Source organism: Colletotrichum fioriniae (genome assembly GCF_027942845.1).
Source record: "Colletotrichum fioriniae strain IMI 355084 chromosome Unknown scaffold_6, whole genome shotgun sequence".
NCBI lineage: Eukaryota > Fungi > Ascomycota > Sordariomycetes > Glomerellales > Glomerellaceae > Colletotrichum > Colletotrichum fioriniae.
Window position 1 is genome coordinate 2,895,357 of NW_027076842.1, and position 16,061 is coordinate 2,911,417.

General features: G+C 54.5%; 4 protein-coding genes and 1 non-coding gene across 5 annotated transcripts; 1 reads left to right on the top strand and 4 right to left on the bottom strand.

Annotated features, from left to right (window-relative positions):
• Nucleotides 1–2,214: 2,214 nt before the first annotated feature.
• On the bottom strand, nt 2,215–2,305 carry N0V96_006189. The gene has a single exon. It is a non-coding gene; the product is annotated as a tRNA-Pro (tRNA).
• Nucleotides 2,306–4,414: 2,109 nt separating this feature from the next.
• On the top strand, nt 4,415–6,505 carry N0V96_006190 (uncharacterized protein; the record flags this gene model as incomplete). The annotated part of the gene is made up of 2 exons (XM_065757626.1): nt 4,415–4,423; nt 4,466–6,505. 2 exons carry the CDS (start codon nt 4,415–4,417, stop codon nt 6,503–6,505), a joined length of 2,049 nt encoding a protein of 682 aa, XP_065613969.1.
• Nucleotides 6,506–6,881: 376 nt separating this feature from the next.
• Nucleotides 6,882–8,102, bottom strand: N0V96_006191 (uncharacterized protein; the record flags this gene model as incomplete). Its single annotated transcript, XM_065757627.1, is given in 2 exon segments — nt 6,882–8,083; nt 8,099–8,102. 2 exon segments carry the CDS (start codon nt 8,100–8,102, stop codon nt 6,882–6,884), a joined length of 1,206 nt encoding a protein of 401 aa, XP_065613970.1.
• Nucleotides 8,103–9,365: 1,263 nt separating this feature from the next.
• N0V96_006192 (uncharacterized protein) lies at nt 9,366–10,805 on the bottom strand (the record flags this gene model as incomplete). Its single annotated transcript, XM_053194072.1, has 1 exon — nt 9,366–10,805. One exon carries the CDS (start codon nt 10,803–10,805, stop codon nt 9,366–9,368), a length of 1,440 nt encoding a protein of 479 aa, XP_053048648.1.
• Nucleotides 10,806–12,663: 1,858 nt separating this feature from the next.
• Nucleotides 12,664–14,217, bottom strand: N0V96_006193 (uncharacterized protein; the record flags this gene model as incomplete). The annotated part of the gene is made up of 1 exon (XM_065757628.1): nt 12,664–14,217. One exon carries the CDS (start codon nt 14,215–14,217, stop codon nt 12,664–12,666), a length of 1,554 nt encoding a protein of 517 aa, XP_065613971.1.
• Nucleotides 14,218–16,061: the final 1,844 nt, after the last annotated feature.

Genomic DNA, 16,061 nt, shown 5'->3' on the forward strand with positions numbered 1-16,061 from the left:
CGCGTGATCGTGGTACCATAGGAAGCGCCCACTCTGGCTGTTGGGGTAGTAATAGTCCTTGTACTGGCCAGGCAGGATGCGATCCTCCGCCCACCCGTCCCAAGGTGCCCTCTGACATGGTATTAGACAAGTGGGAAGTTAAGACAGGACTCGAGAGACTTACAGAAGGCGAACCGTGAAGATGCACCGCACTCGGCAGAACAGCCTTGTTGGTGAATCTGACAACCGTCTCCCGTCCCCTGGGGACCAAGAAGGTAGGGCCAGGGGAGATGCCATCGTATCCCACAAGCGAGGCCGGTCCCTTATTTGGATAGACCTGCTGCTTGAAGGGGACGATGTCGACCTCGTAGTAATCGATCTGCTTGTTTGTGACCGGGTTCGTGATCGACCTGGGTTGTCATTAGTATACTAGTCAAGGGTTAGGGACTGCAAATCTCACATCTTGGGCTGCTTCACCGGCGGAATCGGCAGAGGAAACTGGTAGAAGTACTTGTACTCGGGACTCAGCCAGTCCTTTGCCGATGACCCTTCGAAAAGGGCCATCGCCGCCACGAGGTGAGAAGCTCGGAAGAACATCTTGTCAAAAGAGTGAAGGGTGGGAGGAAGTTCGACGCGAGGGAAGCTAGGTATCGTTTCAGAGACGAAGCTTGGCCTGGTGATCCAACATCAACAGGCTACGAGGTGATGATGGCTTATATATGCCATTGTAGTGACCAAGGTTTTGGCCTGTATCCGTATTTCTCCTATTATGAAGGGAGAAAAACACCCGAGTGGCGTCGCCTGGGCATCTAGGCTATCGCCGCCTTGTCGCTCATAGCCAAGACTGTCCGAACATACATAGGAACGGAAGTCTAGATGTGTTCTCTGGGTTATGGCTCAGGCTCCGTGACTCGAGAGTGCACCCTTCTCTGAGCCTTGAGAAGAGAGTCTAGAACCTTAGAATAGCACTTTTCGCGGTGATCGGATGAACTGTGTAAGGTCAGCGCGTATAGGAAAAAGGCAGCCACTCCTGCAGAAACTATGACATCCTCCCCCACTTTCCGCGGAGGGCATCAAGATCTTCTTGCTCTATGTCGCTTTGGGGGGGAAAGGATCAAGCATCGCCAAGTCAATTGACGGAGCGCGCATCGGGTGACCCGAAGAATTGGTTTGGCTGCGAGGCTCCCGAACCCGTGCATGCATTTTCAAGCTGCACATTCGGCTATCGTACGTCAGTGCCAACTGTGCCATTCAGGGGGGCATCATCGAAAATAGCGGAAATCGCAGAGTCCGGTGTTCTTGGCATCTGGAGATGGCCCTCAATCCCTCATGGAGACCGCACGCCATTAAGATATTCCACAACCCCAGCACGCACCCTTGGCGTAGTATGGAACAGAACAAAAGTAGGCTCCAATGCAAGTGCAGAGCATCTATGCCGCTCGCTGTTAAGGTCAAGAGGTGCAGGCTGCTGTAGCAACATGGACTGCCAAGGCGCGCCGGCAGGTACGTGTGTTTCCCCACGGACATGAAAATGGCAATGGTCAACAACTCCCCTTTTCGACATTTGCTTTCGAAGTTACACAAATGGGTTCGGAGATTGTTTGGAAAGCCTGTGAAAAGCTGGCAATGATCCCTTCGCAACGCTTTCCTCGGCGGCAGCTAACGTCGATCGCGAGGTTTATTTGCCGCCGGCATACCAACACACCCGTTCAGTTGAAGGATGATGGACGCCTCTTGGTGATCTCTCCGAGTGGCGCTTGAAGCTAGTGACTGTTCTCGATGAAGACCATCCGAAGGCCCGGACGCGCCCCCCTGAAACTGACGCTCTAGCTCGGATGGATAGACTCGGGGCTGACAGCTAGCTCATGTCGTGCAAGGCTCGTGAGCCACGTATTGATTTTGACTTCTCACGCAGATCCGATCTTAGACTGGCGTGATGGAAGATGACAGACCATTCGATAAATGCTTTTCTTCAGCCGGCAGCAAGATTCTGTCCAACTCCGGGCTCGGGGGAGGCGGAAGAGGTCAAGGAACAGCAGAGTCTCGAGCTGAAAAACATTGTCGGACTTGGGCCGGGGTGAAAGCCGGTGCTTGGACCCACTTACGCTCCGTGCCGATCCCGCGTGTAATTCGCGACTCCAAACTTTCTTCAATTACTTTGAGAAGCCTACAAATGCCACGGCATCAACCAAGCAAACATGGCATGACAAAATGCTACACAAAAGCAAAATGAAGGGGCTCAACCGGGGATCGAACCCGGGGCCTCTCGCAGAGTAGACAGATGTCGGAACCCAAAGCGAGAATCATACCTCTAGACCATTGAGCCAGTGTTGCGAGATGTTTGCATCTCGGAATGGGACTGCCGACTTGCGAGAGGTTTGTTGACTAAGTAGTCTCACGATAAGCTGGAACTGGTTTCTCTTTCTGTCACCATAACTTTCTGACAGCCAGATAAAGATATTGATTTGGTTGACCACAGAGCAATTTGCAAATAAGGGCGATTGAATAGACAACTTACAACATCGCGAGATGACAAGCTGTACTAGCGCAGAGTGCCACGCCTACCAACCAACAAAGGTTCTGACTAAAGAATGAACCGTCTTTGATGAACCGAATCATGTGGCCGGTGCTTCAACAGGATGGCACCGCCTTTGACGGCAACCGACGTCACCGCAGTTGACTCCATATGCCGCCGCAGTGGAAACCGACCGAGTGCCGGCAGCGAACCGGGATCTTATCTCTTTGTCTCTATTGGAACGTTATGATTTTGTTGAAACGTCTAGAATCTGGAACGAATGCTCCCATGTCCTTGTAGTAAGCACTCGACTGTTCGTGAGATCTGACGACGGCTGACTGAGAACCATCGCAGTCGTTGACGATGAGATGTACTCCAGTCGCCAGAGCCGCATGATCTCATTGCCAAGAGAAGAATAAAACAGCCGTGACGCGCGCAACTTTAATACTCTTCACGCCGAGAAACAAGGAAGCGTGGCCTCCATTGATCCCCGACAAACGGGGCCGCGCCGATTCTCCATCGTGGATCCCGCCGGCCGACGACCGATACCCGCGCCACCCAGCCTCTTCCGGGACGGCTATCGGCCGGTGACAAAAAAGGGACAGCCATCTCTCACCGTCGAGAGCACTAGGCGGGCGTGCCAACGCGTTATCATTCGCATCATCCACATCGGCGACACAAGTCAAGTCTTGCTCCACCGTTCATGTTCGTGATCCACATCTAGGGCACTAGCCTCTAGGCCATCATATCTGGTCGCCGAGAGGGTCTAGTCAACGCCGGCATCATGGGAACGGGACCCGCCCTCCCCACGAAATCTCTGCCACTGCCGTGATAGCTTGTTGAGGAAGCTGATTAGATGGCCTAACATCTGAATGTTTACCCTTCAGTCTTCTCTCCCATGTCCCGCAACGCACAAGAATTTTGTTAGTTCACATGGAACTGTCCGGGACGAGCAAAGGGCTAGACCTGGCCCAGAAGCTGCCCGTACTTCACTCAAAGAAGACCCGAGTAAACTTGTTCTAGATCGCCGTGTCAAGGTCCCATAACGTAAGGATGGATTGTCTTCCTCGGTCTGCTGCCAAGCTAGCTTCCCCCTTGTCCGACCTTCGATAAGTCTCGGGCGCCAAGGCGGCTGGCGGTGCGGCTTCTTGCAAAGCGGTCGGTCTTTGCCTCTCGAGACAGCCGTTGTCTCTATCCTATAACCAACCCATGTATTCTTCCAGGGCATACTTAGGTGCACTGTCTTCGCTCGGTCCTTTCCATCTGAACAGTGACGATCTTTGTTCCCTCTACATCGAGTGACAGCTATCAACGACTTGACATCCAGTCTTTCGAAACAATATTGAAAACTTTCAAGCTTACTCTCTCAGCAACAAAAGTACCTATATACTTAGCATCGAACAGAGTCAGGTATATCCGTAGCCAATATGGCGGCCAGCAAAGCTGGTGCGGTTCTCGCAAAGATTCTCGGTATCGATCTCGAAACCAGCACCCGCCACCAGACACAAGAACTTCATGACCACGTTGTCAATGCCATTTCGCCATATGAACCATACTATGAGGAGGATCCCACAGTAAAGGAGTGGCTTTTGGAGCAAGTACCAACAAAACAAGGATCATCTCGCTATGTTAAGAGTCTTTTCCCCTTTACGAAATGGATTCTGAGATACAACACTCGCTGGCTCATCTCAGATGCTATTGCGGGTAAGCACCTCCCGGGTTCCAAGCCGGATAACTTGGGCGGCTACAACTGACAATAATTTACTCAGGTGTCACTCTTGGTCTCGTCGTCATCCCACAAGCCATGGCCTATGCCCTCCTCGCCCGCCTAAGTCCTGAATATGGACTTTACACATCATTCACTGGCGCAGCTCTCTACTGGATATTTGGAACCTCAAAAGACATTGCGATAGGAGTAAGATGCCAAAAGTGTTACATCCTTATAGCAGTTTTATGCTGACTAGTCTATAGGCAACTGCCGTCGTCTCCCTCCTCGTCGGAAAAGTCAGCGCCAAAGTCCTCGAAGAACACCCAGGCGAATTCCAACCAGAAGAAATCTCCAAAACCCTCGCCTTCCTAGCTGGCGCCGTCCTCCTCATCTTCGGCCTCCTCCGCCTCGACTGGATCATCGAGTTCATCCCCCACGTCGCCATCTCCGCATTCGTCACCGGCGCCGCCATCACTATCACCCTCAGCCAGATTCCATCCCTCCTCGGCATCGACGGCGTCAACTCCAAAGAGGCTGCTTATCGCGTCTTCATCAACACGGCCCGTGGTCTGCCACGCGTTAAGCTCGATGCCGCCATCGGGCTGACGGCTCTGGTGTTGTTGGCTGCTATTAAATGGTACACGGAGCGTATGGCCCGATCTCAGCCTAAGCGGAAGCGGATGTGGGAGATGCTCTGCTCGCTGCGCATGACTTTTACTATCTTGCTGTACACACTTATCAGCTTTTTAGTGAATCGGGGGCTGGAGAACGGGGAGCACAAGTTCCGCATAACAGGGACACTGCCCAAAGGCTTCACACACGCCGGTCCGCCTTCACTAAACACCAAGCTGATCTCGGCGCTGCTGCCAGATCTACCGGCTACGGTCATCATTCTTGTGATTGAGCACATTGCTATCGGCAAGTCGTTTGGCCGCATCAACAACTATACTGTTCAGCCATCTCAGGAACTCATCTCAATTGGCTGCACCAACCTATTCGGCCCCTTCTTAGGCGCATACTCCTCGACAGGCTCCTTCGGCGGCACCGCCATTCTCTCCAAAGCCGGGGTAAGAACACCAATGGCTGGCGTCTTCAACGGAGCAATCCTCCTCCTAGCGCTATATGCTCTAACCTCAGTGCTCTACTACATCCCCATGGCCAGCCTAGCAGCTCTCATCATCCACGCCGTGATCAACCTCATAACCTCTCCAGACCACATCTTCAAATCATGGCTCATGTCACCGCCCGATGTCTTCATCTACTTCATCGGCGTCTTCGTCTCCATCTTTACCAGCCTCGAAGATGGCATCTACGTCACTGTAGCCCTCTCCGCAGCCCTCCTCCTCCTCCGCCTTGCCCGCTCCAAAGGCCGTTTTCTCGGCGCCGCGCGCGTCTACCAGCACCCAGACCACCACACCAGCGCCACCTCGGACCATAAAGAGTCGGACCGCCACTCCATCAGCAGCTCGCAGACCCTCTCCCATAACAAATTCCCTCCGTCACCGCGTCTCCCGGCATCACACGACGTCTTCCTTCCGCTAGACCGCAAAGACGGCACTAACCCAACCGTCCAAGTCAATGAGCTCTACCCAGGAGTCTTTATCTACCGCTTCACCGAGGGCTTCAACTACCTTAACCAAGCGCAGTACGTCGACCGCCTCATCGAGCACGTCACACACTCCACCCGCCGCACGACGACACCACACTACGATCACCCAGGCGACCGCCCTTGGAACGAGCCTGTTCCGCCACCCTCGACAGTCGAAACCGCTAACGAATCCCCATCACTGCTGAAGCCGATCCTCCGGGCCGTCATCTTCGACTGCGCTGCTGTGAACAACATGGACTCGGGCGCCGTAGAGGGCTTGATTGACCTTCGAAACCAGCTCGACAGGTGGGCGGCGCCGGAACCGGTGGAGTGGCATTTCGCCGGCGTGCATAACCGCTGGACACGGCGGGCGCTGTCGGTATCTGGGTTCGGGTGTCCGGGGACGGGACATTTGGAGGGGTGGGAGCCGGTTTTCAGTCTGGCTGATTTGGCGGGACAGCCACCGATGATGTGCCCAGAGCAGCAAGTTGCCACAACGAGGTCGAAGACGACGTGTTTTGCAAGTGATTCTGAGCAGTCTTCTTCATCGTCGGCTTTGGAGCAAGGGGTTTTGGGGTCTAAGGAGGGGGGGGTGCTTCGGCACCTCGGGACCGTTGGTGCTATCAACAGACCATTCTTTCATCTCGATCTGCCTATGGCGGTTGAAAGTGCCGTCAAGAGTGCGAGAAGGAAAGATCATCGATCCCAGGCTTGAAAGTAACGCGGTAATCAGCGGACATTATCATATTGAATATGTGCTTATAATCATCCGTAAGGTAAAGTATGGCATTCTTGTTTTTGAATGATATTAGAATAGATACTCCAATAGCACGTTAGTTTAATTCGACGAGCAAGATGTGTTTGGCCATTTGACATTACTATCACAACGACCTCTTCTTACTTGCCTCGAGACATTTGAATTCGTCACTCCGCTCAAGTCCAAACGATTTTATCGCTGTAACTATGCGACCCTTGTGTCAAAGTACTTATCATGTGTGATGAAGAGGATCCAAACCATGACCTCATCAGGTCAAATTTCTAGTCTAAATATGCTACATACCTTGTCAATCCTCTATTGAATGTCTGACCGATTAGACCATAGTCGTAAAGACCTGCATCGTCCCCTTACTTTCCCACTTGATCTCGATGCCAGGAGCAACGAAGTAGATATGACCAGCCCTGACGTCAAATGTCTTCCCGTCCGCCTCCAGAACTCCCTCGCCATCGGTGACAATAGCAACTGAGGGTCCCTCACCCGCCTTCAGAACTTCCGTCTTGTTCTCCGCATCCAAGTCTGTCTTCAACATGTCAAATTCGCTCAACGGCGGCGGGTACACGACAGTGCGTCCTCGCGTGCCCCGAGGACTCTTCTCCGCAGGCAATAGCACGTCGTCCTTGCTATGCGCCTTGAAGGTCAGCGTCTTGCTGAATAAATCAATGTTGTTCCTGTCGCCGGGCGGACAGAAGCCCGTATTGAGGACGTTGTTCGAACGAGCCATGCACTCCACAATGTCTCCCGACAAATAAGCATGAATCCCGTCGGCAGGGATATACAATGCATCGCCGGCCTCCAGCGACAAGAAATTCATACACAACAGCGCAACCAGGATGCCGTTGTCGCCTTTACCATACTGACCCTGCAGACGCGGCAGCAGATCCAGCACGTAGCCGTTCCCGCCCAGCTCGTCGCGCGGCGTGCCGCCGAGAGCCTTTGAGGCCTTTTCGACAGTATCTTCATCGGCGAGCAGAATGCGGCGCGTAACCTCCCGCAGCGTCTCGTCGGTCCACCTGGTCGTCCCGTCGGGGATCAGGTCGCGCAGGGCGGGGATGTTGAAGACGGGCGAGATCTGGTCCAGGGGCTTGAACCCGGCAAAGACCTCAAACGGGCCCAGCGCCACGGCAATCTCGGGCTTGTGGTTGGCGTCGGTGAAGTTTTCGGGGTCCTGCTCGTGGAGCTTGCTTGCGAGGGACTTGTTTGGGTGGATCTGGAGGGGTAGGGCTTTTGCGATGGACAGGATCTTGGGGAGGTAGGGGAGCTGGCCGTCGAGTTCGGTGATGATTTTTTTGCCGAGAAGCTGTTCCTTGTTCTTGTCTAGGACGTCCTTGAGGAGCTCGCCTGTCTCGAGGACGCGTGCGGGAAAGTCGGGGTAGTCGCCGAACCACATTTCTGAGTAGGCCTCATTGGCATTTATTGTGAAGTTGCTTGGGGTGTTTTCGCAGAGGCGTGCGGCGAGTGAGTCGCGGCCTTTTTTGCCCCAGTCGTAGTTGTTGCATGTGCCGCTTAGCTGGAAGACTGAGCTTTGTGAACTCATGTTGGTGGTGATGTGAGTCTGTTTCCCTCTTCTATTATTCCCTTGAGAGCTTCTATTTTCTCTTCTCTTCTCAAAGATAGGTATATCTTTAGCGTGGTGATGTTTGAGTGATGATCAGGAGTGGTATTTTGTCTATAATTTCCAGGTCTGTTTGATGAGAGCGGCAGTCTTACTATTTGAATGTTATACAACATATCCTACATATAGATAGCACACGAGAAGTTGATGGTTTGTAATTCATGCATCAAGTGACCGGCTAGTGACGTCGGAAAGATTGACGCAACAAAATCGTCATAGAAGTCTTGGGGCCGTCAGACGCCCGGTCCCACTTTGCTGAGTCTCGGCGGGCCGTGGCGAACTCGAAGCCGGATCTGCAGCTCCGGCCAACGGTATGGCAGCGGCAACTTCGGAGTGGCTAACTGAAATATGTTGACTGATCCAGGCTAGAATAATCGCGATCTCTGGCAATTGATTACTTAGCTTAACCCACAATCCCACATGCATAGTCCGGTTTGTGATGTTAGGCCAGATGGTTCAAACGGATGGTCTGACTTCACAACTAAACTATGTACAGTTAGCACACGAACTCCTCAAATCATCTAAAACCGTTTAGAACTGTTTCAATTGCAGCTCAACGACTGTGATTTCGATTACTTAAAAGCTGACTCCATACATAGAGCTATTTCAGAAACCAAACATGATCCTCCTATGTAAGCCATCTTCTACTCAACCTTAAGATGATCATGTCTATAGGTATTAGGCGACGTTTGGCACATATCAGCTCGTACTCAATTATTATTGTCACCTCATCTGATTGAATTAGGCACGGAACAGTAAAGACAGGTATTCCCTCACATTACCAACAAAAAGCTACACCATTTTAGATTACCGCTTTATTTTCTTCACTCATCACACCGAATCTCATAAAACTCGGACAATTCAGCAAAATCAAGCCCAGACCCAGGACCATCAGGTCGACCAATCATTGCAGAACTCTCCTCTGCCCTGAGGCCATCGCCAGACCGATCAGGTCGGCCATCCTTATCAGGCCGAGTTCCGCCCTCGTCGCCTTTCCTAGACGAATACGACGAAGACTTGCCTTTGGGTCTGTTCTTGCCCTTACCCTTGCCCTTGCCTGTACCCCTTGCGCGATCATTATCCCCAGAGTCATCAACGGCGCTTCTGGTACGGTCCAGGCCATCAGAATCACCTTTCCCGCCGGCAGCGGCATGGAAGGTAGACCCCTCAGCACCCAATGAGAAATTACGTGTGCCGGGAGGGACGGCCGCGCGCAATGTTGCGCGCGGCGTAGAGGTTGAGGGAGCGGCCATTGCGAGAGGCCTTGGCCTTACTCGCCTTGTTGGCCTTGCCGGCACCAGCACCACCGGTAGCAGCGCCGGCGTTGGCAGTCCCGTTGTTAGCCGCGCCCCCGGCCGCGGCGTCCTCCTTGTCAGCAGCGTTGCCGTTACCGGCCGCGGCATCTTCTTCATCAGCAGCGTTTCCGTTGCCTGCGGCGGCGTCCTCCTCGTCCGCGGCATTGCCAGCGTTACCGGCGTTGTTGTTGGCGTTGCCGGCATTCTTGTTCTTGCCGGCCTTTGCGTTTCCAGCTCCGGCGTTCGCATTGCCTGCGTTGGCATTTCCGTTGCCGGCAGCAGCATCCTCGTCATCAGCAGCAGCGTTGCCATTTCCAGCGGCAGCGTCTTCCTCATCAGCGGCGTTGCCTGCATTGCCAGCGGCAGCATCCTCTTCGTCAGCCGCATTGCCAGCGTTGTTATTGTTGTTGGCGTTGCCCGCGTTGTTTCCGGCGTTGTTGGCAGCGCCGTTGGCGGCGTTCTTGTTCTTACCAGCCTTGGCGTTTCCTGCTCCAGCGTTGGCGTTACCGGCGTTCGCGTTGCCAGCGTTAGCATTTCCAGCTGTGGCATCCTCCTCGTCGGCTGCGTTGCCTGCATTATTGTTGTTGTTGGCATTGCCCGCGTTGCCGGCGGCCGCGTCCTCCTCGTCGTCAGCGGCAGCACCGTTGCCAGCAGCGGCATTGCCAGCGTTGTTGGCGTTGCCAGCGTTGTTGGCGGCACCGTTGGCGGCGTTCTTGTTCTTACCAGCCTTGGCGTTGCCTGCTCCAGCGTTGGCGTTACCGGCGTTCGCGTTGCCAGCATTGCCGTTGCCAGCAGCAGCGTCTTCTTCATCATCCGCAGCAGCATTGCCGTTGCCGGCGGCTGCATCCTCGTCGTCTGCGGCCGCGTTTCCGTTGCCTGCGTTGGCGTTGCCGTTGCCAGCAGCCGCATCTTCCTCATCGGCAGCAGCACCACCGTTGCCAGCCGCCGCGTCCTCCTCGTCCGCGGCATTACCGGCATTGTTCTGGTTGTTGGCGTTACCGCCGGCATTGCCACCCTTAGCCTGGGCACCATTGCCCCCGGCACCGGCACCAGCAGCCTGCTGGCCACCGTTACCGCCACCGCCGCGCTTACGCTTGCTGGCTTGGGCTCCGGCCTCGAAGACGTTGATGACACCATCACCGTTGAGGTCGTCCGGGTCTCCGGCCGCGGCTGGGGTTCCGTTCGGATTGTTGCGGTCAAAGGTGGACTGGAGCTGCTGGATGAGTTCGCTGCCTCCGGCGCGGCGCTGACGGCTACGGGAGACTTCAGAGGCGGGCGCCGCGGCGACGACGCCGGCTAGGAGGGCGATGGCTGCTGTGGAGAACTTCATCTTGGAGTCTAGGGAGGAGAGAGAGATATGGTGGGAATGAAGAGAAAGTGAGAATGAAAAGAGAGTAAAGTACAGGTGAAAGAACGACTACTGCCCGAGTAGTGTGGAAGAGAATGAGACTGGCTCAAGGAAAAAGGAGAAGGAGAAGAATGTGGTGATGGATGGGATGAGGTGAGGGTGAAGAGGCAGAGTAATCGTTATCACCAGCGGCCAAGAAGCCATGCTTTATATCCTATCTCGCCAGTCAAGTTCACCTCACAATTAAGGTCTGCCTACCCCATGTGTTTCCCCCTGTCTTTGCGCCATCATCTGGTATTCTTGCGCTGAACTCCAGCCGCCCGTGGGTCGCAATGTGACGGACCATGGAGTATGATGCCAATACCATCATCCCATGAGCCTCAGGGGGGAGAGAACCCTCGTGAAACAAACCATCATTGGATCAATGGATCCGAGTCACCACTTCTCTAACCATGGCATGTGCCAGACTCTCGGAGCGGCCTCTCAGATCGACCCTGCCTCCAACGTCTAAGCTCCTCGACACCTCGATGTAGTTGATTGGCAAACCGAAGCCCTTGTTGTTGATGGCGGAAAGGTTGTGGGTAGGTCTTGGCTGAAGTTGATGTTCACAGCTCCACCACGGAGATTTCTCCACAAAAGTTTCGCGGAGTCGCATTTCAGCAGTCTCAGGAGTTCGGTTTGTCTCAACATCCCTCCAGGAAAAGGTCTTGGCTAACTCTTGGCTGAAGGGCATTTCTATTCCTCCAACTACCACGTCAAATACTCTTGGCAAGTTTGCCCTGGTTGGCAACATCCATCTGAACTGTGAGCAAAGACAGAAAAAGCTCAACACGCAATGCGCCAAGCCCACCTCCAAAACGCCCGTCTGGGGTTCCCCTTGGCTGTCAGACTGCCAGTTCAAAGTTGTAGTTGACAGTCAACCCAAGTTCTTCCAGCTCATCCGATGGGCGAATAAACGTCATGTGCCATCCGTAACTCGGGATGTCAGACTCCTGAAACATCACACCCCAGCACACAACCTCACCACCGAAAAGAAAAAAGGGGGTAAAGAGAGCACGGCCTAGGAAGAATAAGAATTTTTTAAACATTAACAGCAAATAAGCTCCAATATCACCATAGTAAGCTTGATTTACAGTGGACGGGGGGAACCACAACCCTGGGCCGGGGCGGCGGGGAGGAGGAGGGGGGCACGGAGGTCCAGCCAGCGGCTCGACTGATGTGATGGTGGATTGTGGGGGTTTGAGAACTATCCCGAGCGACCGACTCGAGTGCCCTTTACAGAGTTGGAAGAGTCCACCTCAAGTCAGGACCCAATCATCATGAGCCGGGAGTTGAGTCGAGACCAGACTCTTTGCCCGTCCCGGTTTCGGTCTCCGTTCTTTTTTTGAGAGGCAGTCGGCAGATCACGTCGGGTTCTTGTCTTTCTCCCCGCCCCCGAGCAGAGATGCGTCTATTCTTGGAATCCCCCTCGCATCTGCCGCTCGCTTTCTGTGGCTCTGGAACTCGTGATCGTCTGCGAAACCCGCGTTGATCATGTCTTGGTGCGGCATATACTCATCATAGACCCATCTTATGCCATCGAAGTCTGCGGTCGTGGTTAGGCTTGAGCAACCTTGAGAGAATCGTCGATGAAAAGAGATGGTGGGCATAACTCGATAGCTTTATGCAGGTTTCTTGCGTCGAGCAAGACGACTGAACGCAGAGGCTCTTGGGCACTAGTCCCAACATATGGACAAGGTGAATAGGTATTAAGGTACTACTTAGTATACATCATGAATGAAGAAAGGAAAAGTCGTAAGACATGCATGCCAAGAGCACGTCACCACCGGTGTGAAGCACCTCAAAAGCTGTAACACAGATCCCAAAGCGGCACCCGGGTGCTGTACAGCTCGCCGCTCCACCACTGGGTCGCGAACCCAGTCAGGTTGAAGTAGAAGTCCGTCACAAACTCAACCCCATTCTTCTCGGCGCAGATCAATCCGTCCTTGGGCACATCAACACTAACCTGCGCCAACTCGGCCGGCTTACTCGTAAAGTTGCCGCCCCCGATGGTGCTACTCCCACTGCTGCTACCACCAACGCTTCCGCTGACCCCCAGGTTCTGCTCCCCTCGCAGCTTGAAAACGTTATCGAACCCCGGCGTGGCCTTGATGCCAGAGCTGAGATCGACCAGCCCGCCGAGCAGCTTGAACGCCAGCTGCACGGTAACGTCCGCCGAAGCGTCGACGCGCACATCAGCAGACTCGGTAATGTTGGCGTAGCTGCTGTACTTTGGCTCCCACCCGCTCGCTGACGACTTTTCCCCATGCAGGAGGTCGAGATGAACGTTGCCCGCCGGCAGACTCACGCTGAGCCCCGCAGAGACGCCAACGGCAGCCGAGACGTCAAAGTCCAAGCCCACGGCGAAGGCCACGCCCGGGCCGAGCTCGACGATACCGGGGACGGAGACGAGGGAGTAGGATAACGCGTCCGGGGCATACTTGAGCGCGTGGCTGTAGGAGGCGGCGACGTCGACCGAGACGCCGACGGCGGAGTCAAAGGTTGTGTCGAGGTCAAAGTACAGGGCCTGTAGCTTGAAGCCCCAAAAGTTATACTTTAGGTAACCTGAAAAGGTGATCTTGGAGCTAAACCAGGCCTCGTCGGCCGTGATGTTAACGTACTGCCCGTCGCTGTAGAGCACTGTGTTCTCGGCGATGCCTTCGGCGAAGGAGAGGGAGACGGACGGGTCGAGAGTGAGGCGCTTGGAGAGCGTGGCGGCCGGGAGGGAGGTGAAGGACATTTCGCACTCGCCGGCGATGTTGGTGAGTTCCTCCTTTGAAGCTGCGACCGTGATGGAGAGGTCGCCCTTGCTGGAGGTCAGGCCCGTTGCGAGGAAGAAACCTCGTTCGAACTCAGCGTCGCAGTTGCCCATGTGGTTGGTGATGAGGATGAATCCTTCTTCTGCAGAGTCGGACCAGTCCTCGACGGCCTCGTCAAAGGCGTCGGCGGAGGAAAAGGAAACGGTGAGCTCGTCGTCTCCGCACGCGACGTTGCTGACGGCGTCGACGTGCTCGAGGACCACGGCTGGGTTCCTGAACGCGAGCTTCATGTCGATGGAGCCCTGCTCCTCCGTGTCTGTGGCCGCATAGTAGAGCGAGACATTTGTGGCCGGGACGATATTGATGGGGTCTTTGGTGTCGATGCCGGGAGCGGCGGTGGCGCCAAAGGTGTGTGTTGTGTTTACGGCTGGGCGGAGCGCCTCGGGCTTGACGGCGATGGGCTCGTAGGCCGGGATATCCTCGATTACGTGCGCTGCTTGCGCGGTGAACCTCTCTGTGGACATTGGCGTCGGCAGGGTGGTTAGTGTTGTGAAGGATGACGATGGGGAGGCTGCTTGTTCGGGTTGCTCGGGCATCTCGACGACGATGTAAGTGACGCGCTGGACGCCATCAGAGGAGCAGCTGCAGCCTTCGGTGTGCGCGGCTACGCCAGAAGCAAGAAGCAGTCCGGCCAGAAAACAGCCGATTACACTTGGGCGAACCATGATGAGCGTATCAAAGGAAAGGCAAAGAAGGACCAAAGAGTGTTGGGTATTCAGAACGAATGTCGTTGGGAAAATGAGAGGACGCACAGCAACGAAGCTGGCCTGGCTGGTGTTCAGAGAGTGACTTGATGAGCGCGAGATCACCGACGAGGAGACGCCTACAGCTTCAACATCGTGAGACTCGACGGGAGAGGCGGCCACTAGGCCTTATAAGGTGGCCGCTTTTCTCTTCTCTCCTTCCACCCTCTCTATCTGCAAGTCTTGCTCCCCCCTTCCCCTTACCCAAGGAGGGTTAGCCATATGCCAGATCAGATTGGTGTGTCGGCAATGGCGCAGCTGCCGGGACGGAAACCGAGCAAGGTGTCTTCGAACTTCGGGGAGCAGATCTCACGCGTGACTGGATGAGAGGAGACGCAGCCAAAAGATGGTGTGATGCCGCCTATTCGGGCTACGAGCCTACGAGGTTATCTGGCTCTCCTCTCCATGGCAGGGATTGTTAGTTTAGGATGGGGGAGACAGAGGGGATTGGTAGGTCAATGAAATGCAACGTTGACGGATTAGCAGCGACTCGATTAGGTTATTTCCACGACCACATGGTCTTGGATATTGCCGGATACTGCCCGGAGGTGGGGGAAACCAGCCCGCTGCCCCCTCCATCCTCTCGTCGAGGACGGCTATGATAGCCGGACAACGTGTCTTGGACTCTTGGGAACAATGCCTCTAACGGGCTCCGCGCGTCTTTCCCCGGGGGGGATGACAGCACAAAAGACACGCTTTCGGCCAGATACATCCCTCGTTGGTGATGGACTCATGGAGCCTTGCCTGTGTACGGACGATGCGCCGTCAGGTAGGAATCAGGTGGGACAAGAGTCAGGGTCCTACCAGGGAGAGTGGAAGACGGGATCCTTTTCTCAGGACTCGATTCCATTCCCAAAGAGACCAACGCGGTTTAAGCTCAAATGCTGTGCATGCGCGGTCATTGGGTCCCTTGTTGATCATCGAAACTCAACTGGTCCCCTGATGATCTCCCATCTATCGATGAGAAGAGCTCAATGGGGTTCCCGTCCTCTCTAGCTCGGATAGAACCGCCCAATTAGGACGTAAAAGTCCACATGTTGATTGTCATTGGCTTGATGCTACCCTGTCATGACTGTCAGCTTAAACTCCTCTTGCTCTTTTGGGGCATGGAAGCGGCCCCCAATGGCGGTCCGTTATCGTCGATTCGTCGCACCGCGGTACCTTTACAGTTTGACAGATGGTTGCCCCTGAAGGCAGCAGGATGTGTGGCAGGGTTCATCCTGTGCCATCATCGCCATGTGGCTCCGCTGGTCTGCCCATTCGTGGGTGTTTAGGCCGCCTCTTATTTCTTTCGATCCTTGGAAAGGAGAAAGTCAGGACTAGCTTCAACTGAGACAAGTCGACCGTTGGTATCCGTTGGTTGGAAAATGATTTCTGAGAGGAATTCCCCTTGGTCTTTTGTGTCCATATGGCTGCTGACAGAGAGAAGATTTCAACTCTGGTTGGTTCTTGACTACAGCAAGTTGCTTATGAAGACCATCGGCGGGTCTATTGGTTCGGAACTGGCCGTTAGTATCAGTGTTAAGGTGCCGCTTTGATCTCAGCGAGGTCGTCGCTGACTTTTGGTCCTCATTTCCCTCTGCTTCCCCCCCCCATCGTTTCTCAGAACTGCGCGCGACTCATCTTCCATGTTCATC